Source organism: Nicotiana attenuata, unplaced genomic scaffold, assembly GCF_001879085.1.
Source record: "Nicotiana attenuata strain UT unplaced genomic scaffold, NIATTr2, whole genome shotgun sequence".
NCBI classification, from domain to species: Eukaryota; Viridiplantae; Streptophyta; class Magnoliopsida; order Solanales; family Solanaceae; genus Nicotiana; species Nicotiana attenuata.
In genome coordinates this window covers 39,722-62,375 of record NW_017673578.1, presented here as the reverse complement: position 1 = coordinate 62,375, position 22,654 = coordinate 39,722, and the positions used below count along the sequence as shown (strand labels likewise).

At 39.2% G+C, this 22,654-nt stretch overlaps 1 protein-coding gene across 1 annotated transcript; it reads left to right on the top strand.

The window, feature by feature from the left end:
• The first annotated feature begins 15,982 nt into the window (after positions 1-15,982).
• LOC109216763 (FRIGIDA-like protein 3) lies at positions 15,983-22,613 on the top strand. Its single transcript, XM_019380943.1, has 4 exons — positions 15,983-16,219; positions 18,399-19,466; positions 19,714-19,880; positions 21,726-22,613. The coding sequence occupies exons 2-4, from the start codon at positions 18,413-18,415 to the stop codon at positions 22,350-22,352; spliced, it is 1,848 nt and encodes a 615-aa protein (XP_019236488.1). The 5' UTR covers positions 15,983-16,219; positions 18,399-18,412; the 3' UTR covers positions 22,353-22,613.
• The last annotated feature ends 41 nt before the right edge of the window (positions 22,614-22,654 follow it).

Here is a 22,654-nt window from a genome sequence, read left to right as displayed (position 1 = left end):
CAGCGTATGGTTGGGAAGGGTTGTCTTTCATATTTGGCATTTGTGAGGGATGTTGGAGCCGAGACTCCTAGCGTTGATTCTGTCCCAGTTGTGAGGGAGTTTCCCGATGTTTTTCCTGCAGACCTACCAGGCATGCCACCGGACAGGGACATTGATTTTGGTATTGACCTGGTGTCGGGCACTCAGCCCATTTCCATTCTGCCATATCGTATGGCACCAGCGGAGTTGAGAGAATTGAAGGATCAGCTTCAGGAACTCCTAGATAAGGGGTTCATTCGGCCTAGTGTGTCACCGTGGGGTGCACTGGTTCTGTTTGTGAAGAAGAAGGATGGCACAATGAGAATGTGCATTGACTACAGGCAATTGAACAAAGTAACAGTGAAGAACAAGTATCCCCTGCCTCGCATTGATGATTTATTTGACCAGCTTCAGGGAGCTAGGGTGTTCTCCAAGATTTATCTCCGTTCGGGCTATCACCAGTTGAAGATCAGGGATTCAGATATTATGAAGACTGCTTTCAGGACTAGATATGGGCACTATGAGTTTCTTGTTATGTCCTTTGGGCTGACTAATGCCCCAGCAGTGTTCATGCATTTGATGAACAATGTATTTCGGCCGTATCTGGATTCATTCGTTATTATTTTCATTGATGATATTCTGGTGTACTCGCGTAGTTAGGAGGAGCACGCGCAGCATTTGCGAGTTGTATTGCAGAGATTGAGGGAGGAGAAGCTATATGCAATGTTCTCCAAGTGTGAGTTTTGGCTCAACTCACTAGCTTTCCTGGGGCACGTGGTGTCCAGCGACGGTATTCAGGTCGACCCGAAGAAGATAGAGGCGGTCCAGAGTTGGCCTAGACTGACCTCAGCCACGGAGATTCGTAGTTTCCTTGGGTTGGCAGGTTATTATCGCCGGTTTGTTCGGGGATTTTTCTCTATTGCATCGCCCTTGACCAAGTTGACTCAGAAGGGTGCTCCATTTGTATGGTCGGACGAGTGCGAGGAGAGCTTTCAGAAGCTTAAGACAGCTTTGACCACGGCTCCAGTATTGGTTTTGCCATCAGCTTCGGGTTCTTATACTGTATATTGTGATGCTTCTCGTCAGTTGAAGCCCCACGAGAAGAACTACCCTGTTCATGATTTGGAGTTGGCTGCTATAGTTCATGCTTTGAAGATTTGGAGGCACTACTTGTATGGCGTATCTTGCGAGGTATCCACCGATCACCGCAGTCTTCAGCATCTATTCAAGCAAAAGGATCTTAATTTGAGGCACCGAAGGTGGCTAGAGTTACTCAAGGATTATGATATTACCATTCTGTATCACCCGGGGAAGACCAATGTAGTGGCCGATGCTTTGAGCCAAAAGGCGGTTAGTATGGGGAGTTTGGCGTATATTCCAGTTGGGGAGAGGCCCTTTGCAGTTGATGTCCAGGCTTTGGCCAATCGGATGGTGAGATTAGATATTTCGGAGCCTAGTCGGGTATTGGCTTGCGTGGTTTCTCGGTCTTCCTTATATGATCGCATCAGAGAGCGCCAATATGATGACCCACATTTGCTTGTCCTTAAGGAGCATGACGATGCCAGAGACGTGACCATTGGTGATGATGGTGTGCTGAGGATGCGGGGCCGGATTTGTGTTCCCAATGTGGATGCGCTTCTGGAGTTGATATTGGAGGAGGCCCACAGCTCGCGGTATTCCATTCATCCGGGTGCCGCGAAGATGTATCAGGACTTGAGGCAGCATTATTGGTGGAGGAGGATGAAGAAGGACATTGTAGGATTTGTGGCTCGGTGTCTCAACTGTCTGCAGGTGAAATATGAGCATCAGAGGCCGGGTGGTGTACTTCAGCGGATGATTATTCCAGAGTGGAAGTGGGAGAGGATTACTACGGATTTCGTGAGTGGTCTCCCTCGGACTTTGAAGAAGTTTGATTCGATTTGGGTGATTGTGGAGCGGCTGACCAAGTCCGCGCACTTCATTCCGGTATGTACTACCTATTCTTCGGAGCGGCTGGCAGGGATCTTTATCCGGGAGATTGTCCAATTGCATGGGGTTCCAGTGTCTATTATCTCAGATAGGGGTACTCAGTTCACTTCTCAGTTCTGGAAGACTTTTCAGCGAGAGTTGGGTACTCAGGTGGAGTTGAGCACAACATTTCATCCTCAGACGGACGGACAGTCCGAGCGTACTATTCAGATATTGGAGGACATGTTGCGTGCATGTGTTATTGATTTTGGAGGTTCTTGGGATGGGTTTTTGCCGCTTGCAGAGTTTGCCTACAACAACAGTTATATATCGAGCATTCAGATGGCTCCGTATGAGGCGTTGTATGGGAGGCGGTGTAGATCTCTCGTTGGTTGGTTCGAGCCCGGTGAGGCTAGGCTATTGGGGACAGAGATGGTTCAGGATGCCTTGGAGAAGGTGAAGTTGATCCAGGAGAGGCTCCGTACAGCACAGTCGCGTCAGAAGAGTTATGCGGACCGGAAGGTTCGAGATGTGTCTTATATGGTTGGTGAGAAGGTCTTGCTGAAGGTTTCGCCCATGAAAGGTGTTATGCGGTTTGGAAAGAGAGGGAATCTGTGTCCGTGGTTTATTGGGCCTTTTGAGGTACTTAGGAGGATTGGGGAGGTGGCTTATGAGCTTGCTTTGCCACCCAGCCTGTCAGGCGTGCATCCGGTATTTCATGTTTCTATGCTCCGGAAGTATGTTGGGGACTTGTCTCATGTATTGGATTGTAGCACTGTTCAGTTGGATGATGATTTGACCTATGATGTGGAGCCAGTGGCTATTTTGGGTCGTCAGGTTCAAAAGTTGAGATCAAAGGATATAGCTTCGGTGAAGGTGCAGTGGAGAGGTCGGCCCGTGGAGGAGGCTACTTGGGAAACCGAGCGGGAGATGCGGAGTAGATACCCTCACCTGTTTGAGGCTCCAGGTATGTTTCTTGACCCGCTCGAGGACGAGCGTTTGTTTTAGTTGGGGAGGATGTGACGACCCGGCTCGTCGTCACGTGAGTTACCGCCCCGTCTTCCCATTTTCTTCTTCCTTATGGTTTATTATAAGAGTCTTGAGTGAACGATCGATTTGGATTGGTTTTGGATGGAAAGGAGACACATAGTCTCTTTTAGGAAGGTTTTGTATTGGAAAAGTCAACCGGATGTTGACTTGTGAGTTAGAGGGCTCGGATGTGATTTCCGGTGATTGGTTTAGCTTCGGGGGATGATTTATGACTTAGGAGTGTGATCGGAATTTATTTTGGAGGTCCGGTGTAGAATTAGGCTTGAATTGGCGAAGTTAGTATTTTGGCAAATTTCGGTTGATAGGTGAGATTTTGATCCGAGGGTCGGAATGGAATTCCGAGAGTTGCTGTAGCTTCGTTAGGTGATTTTGGATGTGTGTGTAAAATTTCAGGTCATTCGGAGGTGTTTTGGTCGGGTTTTTGATCAAATGCGTAATTCGGAAGTTTTGGAAGAACTTAGGCTTGAATCCGATGTAATTTGAGGGTTTTGGTGTTAATTGTGGTGTATTGATGATTTGAGCAAGTTTGAATGATGTTTTAGGATGGGTTGGCACTTTTGGTTGAGGTCCGGGGGGCCTCGGGGTGATTTCGGATAGCCATCGGGATGATTTTGGACTTGGTGATTTCTGAAGTTTAGCTGGTATATGGTATTTCCGCATCTGCGGAAGAGGGGCCGCATATGCGGTTCCGCAGATGCGAAGAGTAGGGGCGCAGAAGCGAGAGTTGGCCAAGTGGAGGATTTCCGCAGAAGCGGATTAATTCCGCAGATGCGGTCGCCGCAGGTGCGGACATTGACCGCAGAAGCGGTCCGCACGCTTTAGAGGAGTTCCGCAGGAGCGGATGGTTGACTGCATAAGCGGTGTCCGCAGAAGCGGGACTTGACCGCAGAAGCGGTCCTGGGCGTTTTAGTTGTTTCCGCAGAAGCGGTAGTCGCATATGCCGTAAGGTAACCGCAGATGCAAAAATGCCTGTTCAGAGAAGGGTTTTAAAACTCATTTTGTTCCGCGAGCTTGAGTTCATTTCCACTATTTTTGATCGACTTTGAGAGCTTTTGGGCAGAAATTGAAGGGGATTTCGACTAGGTGTGATTGGAGGTGAGTTCCTTGGCCTAAATACGTGATTTAATGGTAGAATTAACATGGAAATTTGTGGAAATTCATCAAAAGAGGGTAAAGCTAGGGCTTGGGAATTTGGTATTTCAAAGTGGAATTTGAGGGGTCAAATGGACTCCGATTTTGGTAATTTTGATATGTATAAACTCGTGGCGAGATAAGGAATCTGGTGATGTTAATTTTCTGATTTTTCGAGAAGTGGGCCCGGGGCTCGGGTTTTGCCAATTTCGTGAATTTCGATATTTTCGAGTCTTTTCGATAGGGTTATGTTCCCTTAGCCTATTGTAACGTATTCGTTGTGGTTTTGACCAGATTCGACGCGCGAGGAGATCGATTTACGGGGCAAGGGCATAGCGAGCTAGGATTTTGGTCGACTTGAGATGAGTAATGATAGTAAATTATATCCTGAGGGTTTGAAACCCCGGATTTGCACAACGTAGTGCTATATTGAGGTGAAACACGCACTTAATGGCGAGCGCGGGGTTGTTTACTACTGGGGATTGTGACTTGGCCCGTCCCGTTTGATATTTTACCGCGTATTTGACTGAGCTGATTTGTTTATCATCGTGATTTGGGCTTATTGCCATGTTTTGGGCTTAATGCCAATTACTTGAATCCTTCAGGGATTGTTATTACTGTTTTCTCACTATTTTGATACGTTATTTGAACTCAGTCCCTATAATTATACTGTTTTGCAAACTCAGCCGCTTTAATTGAACTTGAGATTTTAAATGACATTTTCACTGTTGTTTGGGCTGAGAACTATTATTTTATTGATGCCCGAGGGGCTGATAATGTTTCTGGACTGAGTGAGGCTTTCAGGCCTTGAGCGTGATGTAAGGAGGCTTTCAGGCCTCGAGTGTATTGTGAGGAGGCTTTCAGACCTCGAGTGTATTGTGAGGAGGCTTTCAGGCCTTGAGTGATATGTGAGGAGGCTTTCAGGCCTCGAGTGTTATGTGTGAAGGCTTTCAGGCCTTATGTTGATATAGCACTTGGGCCGTAAGGGGCCTCTCCGGAGTCTGCACACCCACAGTGAGCGCGGGTACCCATGTGATATGATACTGAGCCCGAGGGGCTGATACTGTTCTGAGTGACTGATACTGAGCCCGAGGGGCTGATACCGTTCTGAGTGATTGTTACTGGGCCCGAGGGGCAGATTTTACTATTTACTGTTGTTTTACCTGATTTACCGGATTTTAAAAGGAGGTTTCATTGATTCTGTACTGTTCTAGTGTTTTACTGCTTTTACTGCCTGATATAGAATTGCTTTGTGCAGTTATGTGATTTCTTATCTTCGGTTATTATTTATTATTATTACTCACTGGGTCGGAGTACTCACATTACTCCCTGCACCATGTGTGCAGATTCAGGCATAGCAGAGTCCGCTCCTGAGCACTGATATTCCTCACAGACAGGCAGCGAGTTGGAGCTTCGAGGTAGCTGTTTGACGTCCGCAGCCCCTTGACTCCCTATTTTATGTTATTTCAGTCCTTCATACTACTGTATCAGATATTCTATTTTTCTTAGACTTATAGAAATTTTGTAGTAGCTCATGACTTGTGACACCCCGTTTTGGGCTGTGTCGGGATGGTTTCTGTATTACTATCGCTGTTTCCGTTTTTATTGACTATATTGAGCATGTCTTAGAATTTTATTAATATTAATTAAATTGCTCTAAAAGAGGTGTTAGCTTTGTTCTGGCTGGCCTTGTCTTCACGAGAGGCGCCATCACGACCGGTTTGGAATTTGGGTCGTGACAGCACCGTACTCATTTAGAACCGCAAAATTTTACGTTGCTAAGGTTCTTATAATTTTTGTTGGAATCGTTTGGTTGTAAGAAGTTTTTGTTGAAAACTTGTAGGAGTTTTGGAAGAAATTTCGTGTCCAAATCCCATTTGATCGTAGTATTGAGATTGTTTTGAAATGAAGTGTGTTGTTAGAGATAAAAATGTTAGAAAATGAAATGTCTTGTATCTTAAAATGAAAAAGTTTGAAATGTCTTGTTAGAGATGAAAACGTTAGACGTGGTCTTTCAAGACATGAAGTGTTGTCTTTCAATTATAAATGTTGCCACCTAATCCATATGAATCGTGAGTCATTTTATTGGTTTTGTATTGGCTGCCACGTTATGGACTTTTATCATTATCCAAAGGTTATTAATTAATCAATCACTAATTAATAATTAACTTGTTAATTCCCTCATTAACCAATTATCCACATAATTAAGAATCTTCTCAAATTATTTAAAGTACTACTCACTTTTAACACACCTTATACACCGTACTATCATGGTCATGTGGTACCTTGTATGGTACCAGTCCAAAAATATCGGGTATTATAGCTCGGACCGTATTTTATCCCAATATGTCAACTTGGACGAAAATTCATTTTTCTTTGACTTGCTTCCCCTCTCACTTTCACAAATTTACTCATCACTTGTTTGAAATAGCATAATACTTATAATCTCCAAATATCTTTTCCTTGGACTGATGTCAATTACTTTACGACAAATTCAACGTACAGTACTACAGGGTGCAACATCGTCGTAATTTAATATTGCGAACGCATAACCATCATCGTTATGTTAATCTGCAAGGTGTAACATCATCATATATTGGCGGGTGTAACATCTACTCTAATACAATAATAACANTCATCCTCAAATGTTGACTGATGCTCTTATCATTTTCATAACTTATAGCTCTCATGAATACCTTAATACTCTGCTTGCCATTTAGGCAGTTGCTCTGTGAATAAATCCAAAGTCTAGGGTATTCCCCCCTTTAGTCTTTTTTCTCATATCACGACTTGTGGTCGAAATCTTTCTAATCTCGCAACTGTTGCTACCTCCTGTCATGCAGCCTGTATGACTCTAGCTTTCTAAGTGCGCTTATGCGATTCATCTTTCCTTTTTCCTCTTAGATTTTAGTCAATCTCTAGGCCCTACTTTGTAAACATATACAAGGCTTAATAAGATGCCTCTCTGGGCATCTATGGGTGTACTGAAGTTCTTTGCTCAGCACATTGTAGAACTTGCGAATATGGCTACATCTCATTTCCTAGACCTGGTTATCCATTCATATGACTTTACTGCACCTACATGGGTCATACTATACCATAATTCTTACTTTAATTTATCGTTACTGAGGTAGAGCTGTCACACCTCCTTTTTTACCTACACCCCGCAAGGGCATAAAGGAGTTTTTCCACTTAAAGGACAATCGGAACGGGATTTATTATTAAGATTCAGAGTCGCCACTTGTGAGATTAATGGTTTCCCAAGTCACCGGTTGAATCCCGAACCGAGGAAATTATGACTCTGTTAACAGTCCGCGAACCAGAAATCTGAGTAAGGAATTCTGTTAACCCGGGAGAAGGTGTTAGGCATTCCCGGATTCCGTGGTTCTAGCACGGTCGCTCAACTGTTGTAATTGACTTTATCTGATTTCAAAACATGTTCTAACTTATGTGCCTTTTATTAGTAAACCGCTTTTATTTTTATTTTTAATAAGAATTACAACGTCGTGAAAATGCGTCTCGAACCACGTCGCACCAGTGCACCCGTGATTGTCAACACATTTCAACTTCGTTGAGATTTGGATTTGGGTCACATAAATGTGCACCCACATTTAGGAAGGTAATATTATTAAAATACGCGCTTAAAGCAACTACGCGTTTATTATCTTTGGGGAAGACCGTGAAATTCGCTAAACGGTCCGCCCGAATTCTAAGTATTTTTATATAACATTTATTGAGGGCCCCGCATTTGTATTTCAATTGGCGAGGCTCGTCTCATTTATTATTTAAAAGGCAAATATAAAGTAGACTACGATTTTCTATTTAGTTGTCTCTATCAATACAAGAAAAATCCTAATTAATTAACATATTTGAAATGTCCCAAAGTCTATAAGTCAATTCCCCACAATTAGGCCCATATTTGGAATCGTTTGGTTGTAAGAAGTTTTTGTTGAAAACTTGTAGGAGTTTTGGAAGAAATTTCGTGTCCAAATCCCATTTGATCGTAGTATTGAGATTGTTTTGAAATGAAGTGTGTTGTTAGAGATAAAAATGTTAGAAAATGAAATGTCTTGTATCTTAAAATGAAAAAGTTTGAAATGTCTTGTTAGAGATGAAAACGTTAGATGTGGTCTTTCAAGACATGAAGTATTGTCTTTCAATTATAAATGTTGCCACCTAATCCATATGAATCGTGAGTCATTTTATTGGTTTTGTATTAGCTGCCACGTTATGGACTTTTATCATTATCCAAAGGTTATTAATTAATCAATCACTAATTAATAATTAACTTGTTAATTCTCCCATTAACCAATTATCCACATAATTAAGAATCTTCTCAAATTATTTAAAGTACTACTCACTTTTAACACATCTTATACACCGTACTATCATGGTCATGTGGTACCTTGTATGGTACCAGTCCATAAATATCGGGTATTATAGCTCGGACCGTATTTTATTCCCATATGTCTACTTGGACGAAAATTCATTTTCTTTGACTTGCTTCCCCTCTCACTTTCACAAATTTACTCATCACTTGTTTGAAATAGCATAATACTTATAATCTCCAAATAATCTTTTCCTTGGACTGATGTCAATTACTTTACGACAAATTCAACGTACAGTACTACAGGGTGCAACATCGTCGTAATTTAATATTGCGAAGCATAACATCATCGTTATGTAATACTGCAAGGTGTAACATCATCATAATATTGCGGGGTGTAACAATCTACTTCTAATACAATAAATAACATCTCCATGGAATTCCATCTAACACCTCTTTTAAAAAAAATTCTAAAAAGCATGAGAACTTTGTTAAAATATTTGAAAAGGATCCAGTTAAGATTTTTAAAAAATTTAAAAAATAACCTAATTATAACATCATATTGTATATTATAACAATATATTATTATAGTAAACTATACACTATTGAATTATATATTATATACCAAAATAAGCATACAATATATGAAAATGATATTTTATGTTCTTCATTCAACATTATACTACTACATTAAAATAGTATACTATTATGGTATATTATATACTATTATAGCATATTGTTGTAGTATATTGCACATTCTTACACTATACGTTACAGTATATTATATACTATATTAGTATACAGTTGCATTATAGCTATAGTCCTACAGTATATTGTATACCGTAATGGTATATTATTAGGTAACTGTATTCTTCTTCGAATATTACAGTATACCGTTGCAGTATATTGTATACTATAATAGTATATTGTTGTAATATAGCTATATATTCATACAACATATTGTATACCGTAGTAGTATACTATTAGGTAACTGTGTTCTTCTTCGATTTTCAGCTGAAAGATTCCATCTTAATCACCTCAAATCAACTTCAAATGTGATAAAATTTCAATATAAACTTTCAGAAGGTACTATAAGCGATATTTAATAACACCACTTTGAATCAAACAAGAAATCTTCAACATACAAAAAATTGTGCTTCAAGCCAACAATGGTGGATGTTCAAACACACATAAAATTTCAGATTTGGGAAGCTTACTCGAAGGTACTATAAATAATATTTTATAGCACCCACTTTGAATCAAACAATAAATCTTCAAAATAAAATTTCAAATTTAGGAGCTTCAAGCTCAACAATGGTGGGGCTTTATACACACACAAAAGTATAAGAAAAGGAGGTTGAGCAATAGCTTGGGTTGATCCTCTTAATGAATATCGATTTGGCAGAGAAGAAGTAGATCTATTCAAGTCCACTACGAGGTAAGTTTGCAAAAATGAAGCCGAATGTTTTTAACATTTTGTACTTCAAATGAGAAGGCATACAACTAATGGGTGGGTCGGGTAAATAGGTTGGGCTGCATAGGTAGGAAAAGTAAATAGTTTAGGCTTGGGTATTAAAGGATAAATAGTTTGGGCTTAATGGGTATAAAGTGAGATTTTTTCTAATTTAAGACTATAATGTTGGGCCCGTATGCGGGCTTTTCCTCATCTAGTTTGGTTTTGGCATGGTATAATAATGTGATGACCCAAACGGTCATCACTTGTTTTAAATTAAATTCTATGACTCTGAGGCCTTGAAAACCTCATTTAGAGTCACCTCGATTTACGTGCGCAGTCCGGGCGCGTAGCCGGAAAGCTTAAATATGAAAATCTATAAAAAAATGGTAAAATTTGGTTATAAAATGAGTTATTTTGACTTTGTTCAACGTTTTGGGTAAACGAACCCGGACCCGTGATTTGATGGTCTCGAAGGATCCGTAAGAAAATATGGGACTTGGGCGTATGCCCGGAATCGAATTCCGAGAAACCAAGCCCGAGAAATGAATTTTTTAAGTAAAATTGTTTTCTGAAATTGTTTAAGGAAATTTGAAATGAAATCTGATTAGAACATGATGGTATCGGGCCCATATATTGGTTCCGGCGCCCGGTACAGATCTTATATATGGTTTAAGTCATTTCTGTAAAATTTAGTTGAAAACGGATGTCGTTTGATGTGATTCAGACTTTAAATGGAAAATTTGATGTTTTAAGAAGTTTGAAAGAATTCATGGATTTTGAGGTTTGATTCGATGTATATGATGTAGTTTTGGCGATTTGATCGCACGGATAAGTCCGTAGGATGTTTTTGAGGTTGTGTGTATATTTGGTTTGGAGCCCCGAGGGCTCGGGTGAGTTTTGGATAGGCCACGGGTGCATTTTGAACTTTGAAAAAAAAAATAGCTGGTGTTTCTGATCTGCAGGCTTCGCATTTGCGAAGCCAGTATTTCGCAAATTCGAAGCTGAGACCTGGGCAGGCCTGGTCGCAAATGCGACGTCTGGGATCGCAAATGCGAAGCTTCCCCTTTTACGCCTGAGGTCGCAAATGCGACGCCTCTATCGCAAATGCGATGTTGCAAATGCGACAATTCTTTCGCAAATGCGAAAGTTGGGATTTCTGAAGGGGTTCGCAAATGTGAACCCTGTTTCGCATTTCCCACATCTGTAGAGGTCGGGGTTCGCAATTGCGAACCCCTGTTCGCATCCACATCTGAGACCTACAATTTTATACTTAGCCGATTTTAAACCCTATTTTTCATATTTTCTCAAACCCAAACACACTTAGGCGATTTTTCAAGAATCCTTTATTCTCCAAATCAATTGTAAGTCGTTTTAAACCAACTTTCTTCAATTCCTATCATCTTTTAACAGGATTTCAACTTAAAATCAGCGGGTGACCATCTTATAATTGAAGATAAGCACCGAAAGTAAGAGAAGTGAGGCGTTCGGGACCTAAAGGATTTTCATGGGGGAAATTGGGTGTTTTGGGTAGACCTAGGTTTTTCAAAAATTGGGGATTTGGACCTCGATTTGAGGTCCGATTTCAAAACAAATTATATATTTGAGTTCGTGGGGGAATGTGTGATCAGGTTTTGGTTCGAACTTCGGGTTTTGACCACGTGGGCCCGGGGGCAATTTTTGACTTTTTAGCAAAACTTTGGAAAATTCATTTTCATGCATTCAAATTGACTCCTTTAGTGTTTATTGATGTAATTAAGTAACTTGTGACTAGATACGAGAGAATTGGTGGTGGAATCGAGGGGTAAAGCTATAATTGAACCTTGAGTGGTGTTCGTGGCATCGAGGTAAGTGTTTGGTCTAACCTTTGCTTGAGGGATTAGGAGTTGTGTTCTATTTGCTAGTTGCTTCTTGTCGAGTACGACGTATAGGTATGGTGACGAGTATCTATACATTGGTGTCGAGCATGACCGTGAGTCTTATATTGTGATTTCCATGATTTCGTTGTATTATTCATGCCTTGGTGAAAATTTCTATTTGTTGTGTAGACTTGTGAAAAGAATTGTGACCTATGAACATTGAGGAGCGTTGGCTCTAGTTGTAATTGTGATAGTACAAGTGATAATTGAACCTCTAGAGCAGTGACTCGAGTTGTGAAGTGAATTGTGAAGTAAAAGTGAGAAAGAGAAGAGATCATTATGTTGCCCCCTTGCCGGGCTGTTGTTGAGTTGTGGTTCCCTTGTATTGTGTTCTTAACTGATATTACGGATACTTAGGTTGATGATTCTTGGTGTTAGATAAGGATTATGGTTATAGTGGAAGTAGTTAGATATTGGAACAAGTTTGGGTATGGCCGAGGTAGTTAGGTGTTCTAACAAGTTTAGTTATAGCTGAGGCAGTTAGATATTGGAACAAGTTTGGGTATAGCTGAGTAGGAGTCGAGTTAGGATTGGTTATAGCTGATTCTCCCTTGCCGGGATGTTTGTCTTGATATTGTTGTACGCCTACCACAAGATTTAATGAAATGGGAGCGGGTGGTACGCCTACCACGAGATATAATGAAATGGGATCAGGTGGTACGCCTACCACAAGATATAATGAAATGGTATCGGGTGGTACGCCTACCACAAGATATAATGAAATGGGATCGGGTGGTACGCCTACCACGAGATATAATGAAATGGGATCCGGTGGTATGCCTACCACGAGATTTAAATAAAATGGGAGCGGGTGGTACGCCTATCACAAGATATAATGAAAGGGAGCGGGTGGTACGCCTACCACAAGATATGAGAAATGGGATCGGGTTGCACGCCTGCAACGAGTTGTGAAGCGAGAGTGAAATCTGCCTTTGTTTTCCTTATCCTTATTAGAAGTTTTATTTTGGTTCCTGATAATTCTTCTGAGATTCTGTTTTATCTATTAATCCCCGAAGCATGTTTTTCCCCTCCCATCTTTATTTGTTTATTTATGTTTTACTTTCCGCTGTACATTATACAACTGCACAGGTTTATTTGGTAGTCTGGTCCTAGCCTCGTCACTACCTCGCCGGGGTTAGGCCAGGCACTTACCAGCACATGGGGTCGGTTGTGCTGATACTACACTCTGCACTCTTTTGTGCAGACCCTAGTGTTGTAGATTTTGGACCGCAGTGGAATTGCTGATTCTTGTTCATCAGGCGACCCGAGGTAGTCCTACAGGCGTCCGTAGGCCTTGGCGTCTTCTTCCATCTACTATTCCTGTTTCTTTCATGTATTTCCAGAGACTGTTGAATTTATTTCTTTCAGACCTTTTTGTGTAGTATTCTTAGACCGTCCATGAAACTGTGACACCAGTTCTGGGTGGTCGAGACTCAAACAGCTGTACTAGATATTCATGTTCAGATAGCTTATTATTTTTCTTTCGCTTATGTTAAATTCCGCTGTTAACATGTTATATCTTCGTAATTGTTAAAGAATATAAAATGGGTGAAAAGGTAAATTGTTCAAATAATTGGCTTGCCTAGCTCACATTACTAGGCGCCATCACGACTCCTGAGGGTGGAAAATTCGGGTCGTGACAAATAACATACCCATATAATTGGTAGAAAATAGCCCTAGTTATAGATATTGGCATCAAATAGCCAATAAATGTATATCACAATAATAATATGTATATCACAACTTTTTTTTCTTCTTTGTCTATATCAATATGTATATTAAAATTTTGTTTTCATTCTTTGTATATAAATAATATTATTCTTTGTATATCAGTAATATAAAATTATATATATAGTTATTGCTGCCTTTATATCAATGTATATCACAATAAAAATTATTGTATTATTTTGTATATCACAGTGTATAGCACATCAGACATGTGTATATCAAAATAGAAAAAATTAATTTTCTTTGTATTTCAAAATATTATTTACTCCCACAATTATATTTATTATTTTTATATTTTACAACTTGCTTAAACATGCTATTTCAAAAATTTATTTTCCTTTTCTGATCAATAATTAATAATTATATTATTTGTATATCACTGTGTATAACATAATAATAATGTGTTTATTAATAAAAATTTATTAAAAGTTTATTTACCTACTTTGTATAACACATTTCAGATTGAAAACTCAAGTTCAAGACGACTATTGTAAACCGTGTATATCTCTATGTACATCAGTGATATCTCATTTATATTATGTGTATCTGTGTATATCCATGAAAATTTGTGTTATATATACGATATACAATGTGATACCCACGGGCGTCCATAAAAACTTGTGTGTGATATACACTGATGTACACGGTATACAACGTGATATACACATGTCGTTGTTGGATTTTTAGATCTGATTTTTTACTTGAAATCAGTCTAATTCACTTATAATCTTGCTCAAATTTTGTATATAGCCTCGTTTAGGATTTTCAACCAATTTCAATGACATCCACTCATTCAATCCAATCAAAAAAAGGAAGAGAGAAGAAAACAAAGTTGAAATATATTTTTTTCAATCTTAGTTTTTGCTAATCTTGCTCAAATTTTGTATATAGCCTCGTTTAGGTATTTTCAACCAATTTCAATCACACCCACTCATTAAATCCAACCAAAAAAGAAGAAGAGAGAAGAAAAACAAAGTTAAAATATATTTTTTCTCTCTTAGTTTTTGCTTCTGATTTTCTCTGATGTGAGATGAACTTTACCTTTTCATCCCACTGATTTTTTTTTTGCATAATTTGCAAGAATTTTTGCTAAGCTATGAGAGCAAAAGAGAAGAGATAAAAGAAGAAATACAAGGAGAGAAAGGGGGAGGGAAGCCAAGATAAGCATGTAGTTTTTTTTTTTGAGAGAGAATATAAAAGAGAATAGTTTTTTTAAGATTTGGCTATATAATGCCAATTGTTTGGGGCTATTTCTGCCAAACCTAATATAAGGCTAAAAAATTACCAATTTTTATTATGTGTTGTTATAGGATGGCCATTTTTCTTGTTAAATATGAGTGTTACAAGCGACTAACTGGTGTCGGGGCATTTGCATCTATACCCGTTTTTTGTGTCACATTTTAACTTGTGCCCGCTTTGCAAAAAAAAATTGCAAGCGTACCCGTTTTTTCGCATAACTTCAGCATACGGGGCTGAAGTAGCAAAGGCAATCACGCAAAACTTCAACATTCTAGTAGTCGGGCCTGAAGTTCAGCTCTAGAGCTGAAGTATTTGTTTTATAACTGGGGAACTTCAACTCTAGAGCTGGAGTTTTTGTTTTATAACTGGGGAACTTCAGCTCTAGAGCTGAAGTTTTTGTTTTATAACTGGGGAACTTCAGCTCTAAAGAGCTGAAGTTTTTTTGTTTTATAACTGGGGAACTTGAGCACTAGAGCTGAAGTTTTTGTTTTATAACTGGAGAACTTCAGCTCTAGAGCTGAAGTTATTTAGTTCATCACTAGTCTACGTTTGCTTACAGAAACACGACATTGGATACAATACACGCATAGGCACCGTTGCAACAAGGATAGTTAGACCAGAGCTCTATTTTAGAACCAAAACTGTTCATTGGCTTTCTGAAACAAAGTAAAAATTTCTGCACAGCGACATATGCAAAATTAATCCAACGACGGCGAAAACCTTTGATCCTGTCTGTGCCTGGAGCATCAAACCATTTACAATTTTTCTTCTAAATTTTAATCTTTTATTCACTATTCAGGTTCAACAACTAATTAAGGATTGTTCAGTTAATCATCTAGGTGCCGCTTTAAATAATTAGTTTATAATTTTATTTTTAAATAATCTGATAAACATATTTATGGCAATCATCCCATGAACTAAAGTTTCATAGCAACACCAACAACAGTAGAAGAAAGAAGAAGAAGAAGAAAACGAAGGAGGAGAAGGAGGAGGAGAAAGAGAGCTGAAGTTATTTAAAAAGTGGGTACAAGTTAAAAGTTTAAAAAAAATGGATATAGGTTAAATGGGGGCGACCAAATAGGGTGCCCCGTGCAATTTCTAGCTGGTGTCAGTACTATGTAAGGGCTTATGTTAGCCCATAAAGTATTAAAGATGAAAACTAGGCCCAAATATTTAGTCCAAATCGGGCAACAAGATAACAAAGCAATCTCCGTCTCTAAAGAATCACTCTCTTCTTCAGAGCGACCAAACCTTTCAATCCTTTCCAGAAAATCCTTCTTTCACTTATGATTCGTCTCATCTCCTGAAATTTGCAACAGCGAAAATCCCCAAAAATTCCGAATCGGAGCCCCGGCTACCTTTCGGGTTTGACCCTCTTAAACAACGGGTTTCTTCGAAAACGGAACTGTAAGATTTCTATTTTGCATTCTTTTTACTGATATTTTTAATTCATGTTCTATGTTAAATAATGGGCTCGATAATTTTCTACTTTTCATATGTCTGTTTGCCGAAATATTGGGGATATAGTTAGGGTTTTTAAGGTTCCACGAATATCTCCTAAAGGGTATTCTTTCAATTTAATGCACTTTCTATAGAAATTCGAGGTAATCTATATGTATATCATGTCGTTAGATAGTATTTGAGAAGCCTCACGGGATTAGTTCTAATGGTAAGAGCACAACACGTGATGTGTGGGATCCAAAAATTGTGGGACACTGGCTCTCAGGGATTTCATGGTTATCGAAAAATTTAGATGGTATCTGAATACTGTTTTTGGGTTTAGCTATAAAAGGACTAAGATTAGTTTTTAATCTAGACTTGTGTAGGGATAAATGAGGATATCTAGTTTTAGTCTTTTAGATGAAACCTAAATTTGCCTTAAAAGAAAAGTTATCTAGTATTGTACTAAAATGGACCTATAGAGGATAAAATGGCATGGCTATTAGAGTTACCTGGGAGGTAGCAGGTACCTGGTGGAATATTCGAGGTGTGCGCAAGTTGACCCGGGCACCACCGTCATAAAAAATTAATGACATGGTCATTAGTGATGGTTTTGCAATATCCTATGTTGACCTCCCGATGCACCAATTGTAGGTGCGATATTATGAAAATTGAAGGTGCTAATAGGGATGAGGTAAATAAACCTAAAATCATATGATGGAACGTTGTCTTCAATGACCTACACCTTCTCAAACTTAATGCAGATATAGCTTAATTTAATATCACATAAGTAAAAAGATCTAGGCGACCCTAAGTAGTCGAGATTAAGGCTCGGTCAATTGTTGTTTTATTTTACGTTAGGTCCAGCATTTGCCAAATGCCATTTTCCGCTGCCTTTTACCTTGTCGTTCCTATTAAATTGTTATTGCTTCCTTTCACTGTTCTTATCATCTCCACCTTCATAAGATAGAGGTAAGGTGTGCGTACATATTACCCTCCCCAGACCCCACTTGTGGGATTCCACTAGGTTTGTTGTTGTTGTTGTTGTTATCCAGTATTTGCCAATATTAAAGTTTTAATCTTGCTAGAGACTTGTATATCAGTGTAGGGGTAACTGCGAAATTAAGAGAACATCTAACTTTTGAAAACCTCTGAATTGCCTTATGAGACAAATTGTTTAGTATTTGAATGAAACAGGTTCAACTAGAGATAAAGGAATATAGAGGATCTGTACAGCTAACCCTACTTAATTAGGAATTGAGGTGTAGTTCATTGATTTTTTGATATTGGAAAGAAACAGATCTGGATAGAGTGGAATGGATAGAGTAGATTTTTACAGTGGGCCACAACTATGTTGGGATTAAGGCATAATAGATTAGTTGTCATATGGTTTCATCTGTTGGCGTTCTCCGCTGCTATGTGGCTGGTTGGTGTTGAAAAAGTTCTACCATAGTATTTTAAAACCAAAATATATATTGAAAAAGAATGAACTCAAAGTGAAACTGTGAAAGTGAAAGACTATAAAAGATGTACATTTTATCTCAAAGGAGACATCATGTACCTTTTGGTGAACGATGCTTCTTATGTTTGATTTGATTGAATGAAAATAAAAAGCATTCAATTAGGTCAAACCCTGGTTACCATGAAAGGTTCTAGGAATTGCTATACAAAATATATGCGTCAAAAGAGAATTTTTTTCATTTTTGGTAGTAAGAGAAAAGCCTGTTTAGTTGACTATCACCTGGCTCCCAGCTGGTACACCCTGTGGAAACAGTACATTGTATGTGAGTTCTTAAATGTTTTTTTCACACTACAAAACAAGATTTCGCTTCATTTCTTGGTGTATAATAAATATCATCATCTCAATTCGCAATATTGTTATAATACTTACCAAAAGAACCTAATGATACTTCAGCCATTATTTCTTCTCTATGTTGGTTGCCCGCTGAGCGAGTCTATCTTGTCTCAAATGTGGAGGCACAATTTGTCTTGTGAACATTGGACAGAGGATGCTTTCTCTTTATTTTTCTTGGGAGTGGGTGGGTAGTTTGCATGTTAGTGCCCAGATCTTGAGGAGATATTTTACTGTATACTAAGTTTTGCGTGCATTTCTTTCATGCATCTTCTGATATCCAGATATTTGCAGATATTTGAGGTACCATGGCTGAGATGGATCTTCTTACGCTAATCAAAAGCGTACCATCCCTGATTGAACAATTGGGGAAGGCATTAAATGATCTTGAATCTCACGAAGATGCCTCCATGGATAAGGGTTTACTCAAGGATATTGAAAGACACTTCCGGGATCTGGAGGCCTCAGCAGTGAACAAGTCTTTGGAACTGGAAAGTAAAGAGAAAGCCTTTAAGGAACAAGAATCTGATGCACATCTGCTGATTGCTTCACGAGAGGCAGATATAGCTGCTAGGGAGCAAAAATTGTGGGATCAGTTGCAGGAACTTAAAGATGCTGCAGTTTCTGCAATTGCTGCAGCACGGGGAGATCATCAATTGGCATCTTTAGAGCATACAGATGTAGAGGACAGCAAAGACATTGAGGTAAACAGCTCTCTTGGTGGAACAAATGAACTTCACACTGGCTCAGAGGTAAAATCCTCTGGTAGAGCTGGTGAAAATGCTGATGGTGTTTCTGACAAGGTCAAACCTCGACCAGAACTGGCACAATTATGTGAGAAGATGGATGCAGAAGGACTTCTGCATTATATCATGGAGAGTAAAAAGAATATGACCTCAATTTCCGAGGAACTCGCACTTGCCCTTGAAGGTGCAAGTGAACCAGGCCGTTTGGTACTGGCTTCACTTGAGTTCTTCTACTCTAATGATGAATCTAACTCTAAAGCTGAGGAAAGCAGAAATGCTAACCATAGCTTGCGTCAAGCCTGCCTTGTTTGTATGGAAGCCATAGCCACCTTGTTGGCGAAAGCTAAACCAGGTGCTGATCACCTTCTGTACCCAGAAATTAAGCAGCAAGCCAAGGTCATTGCTGATGAATGGAAGCCTAAGTTGGCTACTGCAGGCACTGATGCTGCCAATCAAGCTTCATTGGAAACCGAGGCATTTTTGCGGCTCCTTGCAACTTTTAGGATTGCTTCAGAGTTTGATGAAGAAGAGCTCTGCAAGTTTGTTCTTGCAGTGGCTCACAATAGGCAGGGGCCTGAGCTCTGCCGTTCTCTTGGCTTAGCAGACAAAATGCCAGGTTGGTGTTCTTTTAACTGACCTGATGTGGTCTGGAGACCAGACCATCTCTTCTTTGAGATGCTCTTTTCACTGGAAATCTTGGACCTTTATGGTACACTCTGCTAGGAACTGTTCAAATGACGCATCTAATAGCTGCTGCCTCTCCAAATATGCGACCATATTACTTCATCAAAAAATTATGCAATCATTTATGGTGTTTTAATTCTATTATTATTATTATTATCATTATTATTATTTCTTTGCAGGTATCATTGAAGCATTGATTCATAATGAGAAGCAAATTGATGCTGCTCGTTTTATTCATACCTTCAAGCTGACTGAAAGATTTCCCCTTGTCCCGCTCCTGAAAGGCTATTTGAGGGACTTGAGACGTAACGCACAAGGGAAGGGAGGTAACTCGGGAAACAGAGAGGTATTACTAGCCAAATTAATCCTTTGACTGTCATGCATGTTAAATTTGACCATTTAGGAAATTCCACTTCCATTGGTAGCTCAAATATTCTGTCAATAGAGTTGCATGCATGCACAATTAATTTCCAATGATCTATATAGGTAGATGAAATCATTGATTATTACAAGTATTAATCCACTTGTGCTTTATTATATACATATGGCATGCATATTCAACACTATTTTAGTCCTTAGAATGCAAAAAGTAATCTAATATGAGAAAGTGAAGAAAATAGTAGTCTTAATTTGCCATGAACTTACTGTATATTACCTTTCATAGTCACTGGTTATTGAATGGAAATTTCATGAAATTAAACACCAAAATCCGTGTCAAAAAACATGTGAATCGTATCCACAGACATCTATCATGTTGGCCAAATCATTTATACAAATGTGTATTTTCTCTTTACACCAAAAAAGTAAATGAAACAAAACAAGACTTTTTAATAGTTATATTGATTTCATTGTTTTAGAACAGTTTCCTGTTTCTTTCATGCCAAATTATTCGAAAAACGCATAGAGTAGTTCGTTTCTTTTAATCAACACGCATAGAGTTGTTCTTAGGCAAACTTCCTTTTTGTCTATAACTGGGAAATCCCCGAGGGCCAATGGCGCACGGTTCGAAGCTCAGTGGATAATGGGCCTGGGCCTGCCCCTCTACCCTTCTTAGGCAAAACTTCCTTTTTCACCCTATCTTCGTCTAACTCATGACATGGTCTCTCTCACAGTCCTAGGTAACACCATTTGCTTTCTTGAACCCAAAAAAGTTAACATGTAACGTGTAACAATTGTATGATCTTGGTCTTGGTCTTCTCTGAACTGCTTATAAACAAAACTGGCTTTACATTGTCGGCCTCTTTCCCTCAATTTATCAATCGTTATGGCATCCGTACTGCACACCATGTGAAGAAAGCTGGTTTTTTGGTGCCTCTCTGTTGCCTTTCCTCCCACCACTCTCCTATCCCCGCCTCATCAAATTTCCGTAAAATGATTTCACCGTGTGAACGGACGAGGAGACAAATATTTTGGTCTCTACGGGATGTACTAGATATTGGGGAAAACAAAGATCCTGGGTGGTGCTCGATGTTGTTTAATGACTCCCTGTGGAGTGAAACATTAGTTCACTGATTTATAAAGAAGACCAAAATAATCGAACCATAATTTTTATATAAATGTACAAGTAAAATGGGAACGTGAAGATATATGGAACTTGGATTATCCCAAGTGTTTCATTTGATTAAAACCATGGTTTTTTCCTTCTTGGGGAGTGGGTTAGAGTTTTACCTATAAACAGTCAAGGTGAATCCAAATTTCCTCCTAGTCCTTGATTCCTTAATCTAGAGGTAAACAAGAGGATGCAATGTGAATCCTTTTTCAGAAAGAAACGCTAGAAACAATTTAAGCTCTTTTCAGATTTTAGTTAAGAGTTTTGATGAAGTAGCAAGCCTGGGTCAAAGAAGACTGTAGAGCAGCTATATGAAGCAGCTTGCCCTAGGATTTTAAAGTTTAATGTAGATATGCACGTTTAATTCTTGTCAGGGAATGAATTAGATTTTCTAGAAATAAACAAGTTGTAAATAAATAGAAAATTGCCTGCAAACTGAAGCATAGTGGTCATGGCTGACACAATAATAAACAGCTTGAGGCCTTTCTACTTTTTGAGGTTTGACAATTAAATATCACCATGGCAAACTTGTTCCTACTTGTCTATCAGAAGCAAAAAGAGAGCCAAAAGACGAGGGGAGATTGGCATTTTTTATCTCTTAATTATAGGCAAACTCTCTTACAGAATAGTACAATTGCGCAGGAACTTGCAGCTGTTAGGGCAGTGGTACGGTGTATTCGAGATTACAAGCTTGAAGCAGAATATCCACTTGATCCACTACAAAGAAGGGTTGGTCAGCTGGAAAAAGCCATTTCTAATGACAGATCCAAGTCTAGTGATAAGAGAAGACATTCTGGATCAGCTAGACACCAGCAATTCAAGAAACCACGACCTAGTGGAGGAACACATGGATCTACCAGACCTGCTAACGTTCCTAGCAGACAGCCCCCCTCTGTTTTAGTAGAAAGAGTGGCCGCTTATAATCCAAGCAGACCAGTCCCCTCTGGTTTAGTTGAGAGAGCAACTTATGCAGGATTGTCCGATAAGTACACTCATCTTAGTACATCTTATGATTATCAAGCTCCAAGTCAGGCTGCATATCCCCAGCAATCCTATGAGCAGAGATCATATTACTATCCAGCTGATGACGGAACTACTGCAACTTCTTATGCACCTTCCCTGCCATATAGTTATGGCAATTACGCAGGCAGCGGAATGCCAGTAGCAGACGAGAGAATTACTGCAAATTCTTATACAACAGATCTTCTGTCATCTAGCTATGGCAATTATGTGCCAACAGCACATCAATCCTACGTGCCAAAGGAGTAGTACTGAACTTTTATTTGTAGTAACAGGTTTTTCTTGGAAAGACAGAGAGATGACTGTCCTGATATTTTGCTTTCCATGATCACACTTTTGGCTTGAGTAAGCACCTATCTGTCACCAGTATTTCATCATCTGTGATCCTTAAACTGTTTATCCTAGAAGTGCATTATGTAGATTGTAGGGACAACCTCAACTTAAGTTTCTAAATAAACTTTTGTTCATTAGCTGAAGTGGTTAAGTGGTGTATGCCATTGATTTGGATTAGCAATTTGATGGTTTAGCTAATGCCAATAGTGCCCCCCCCC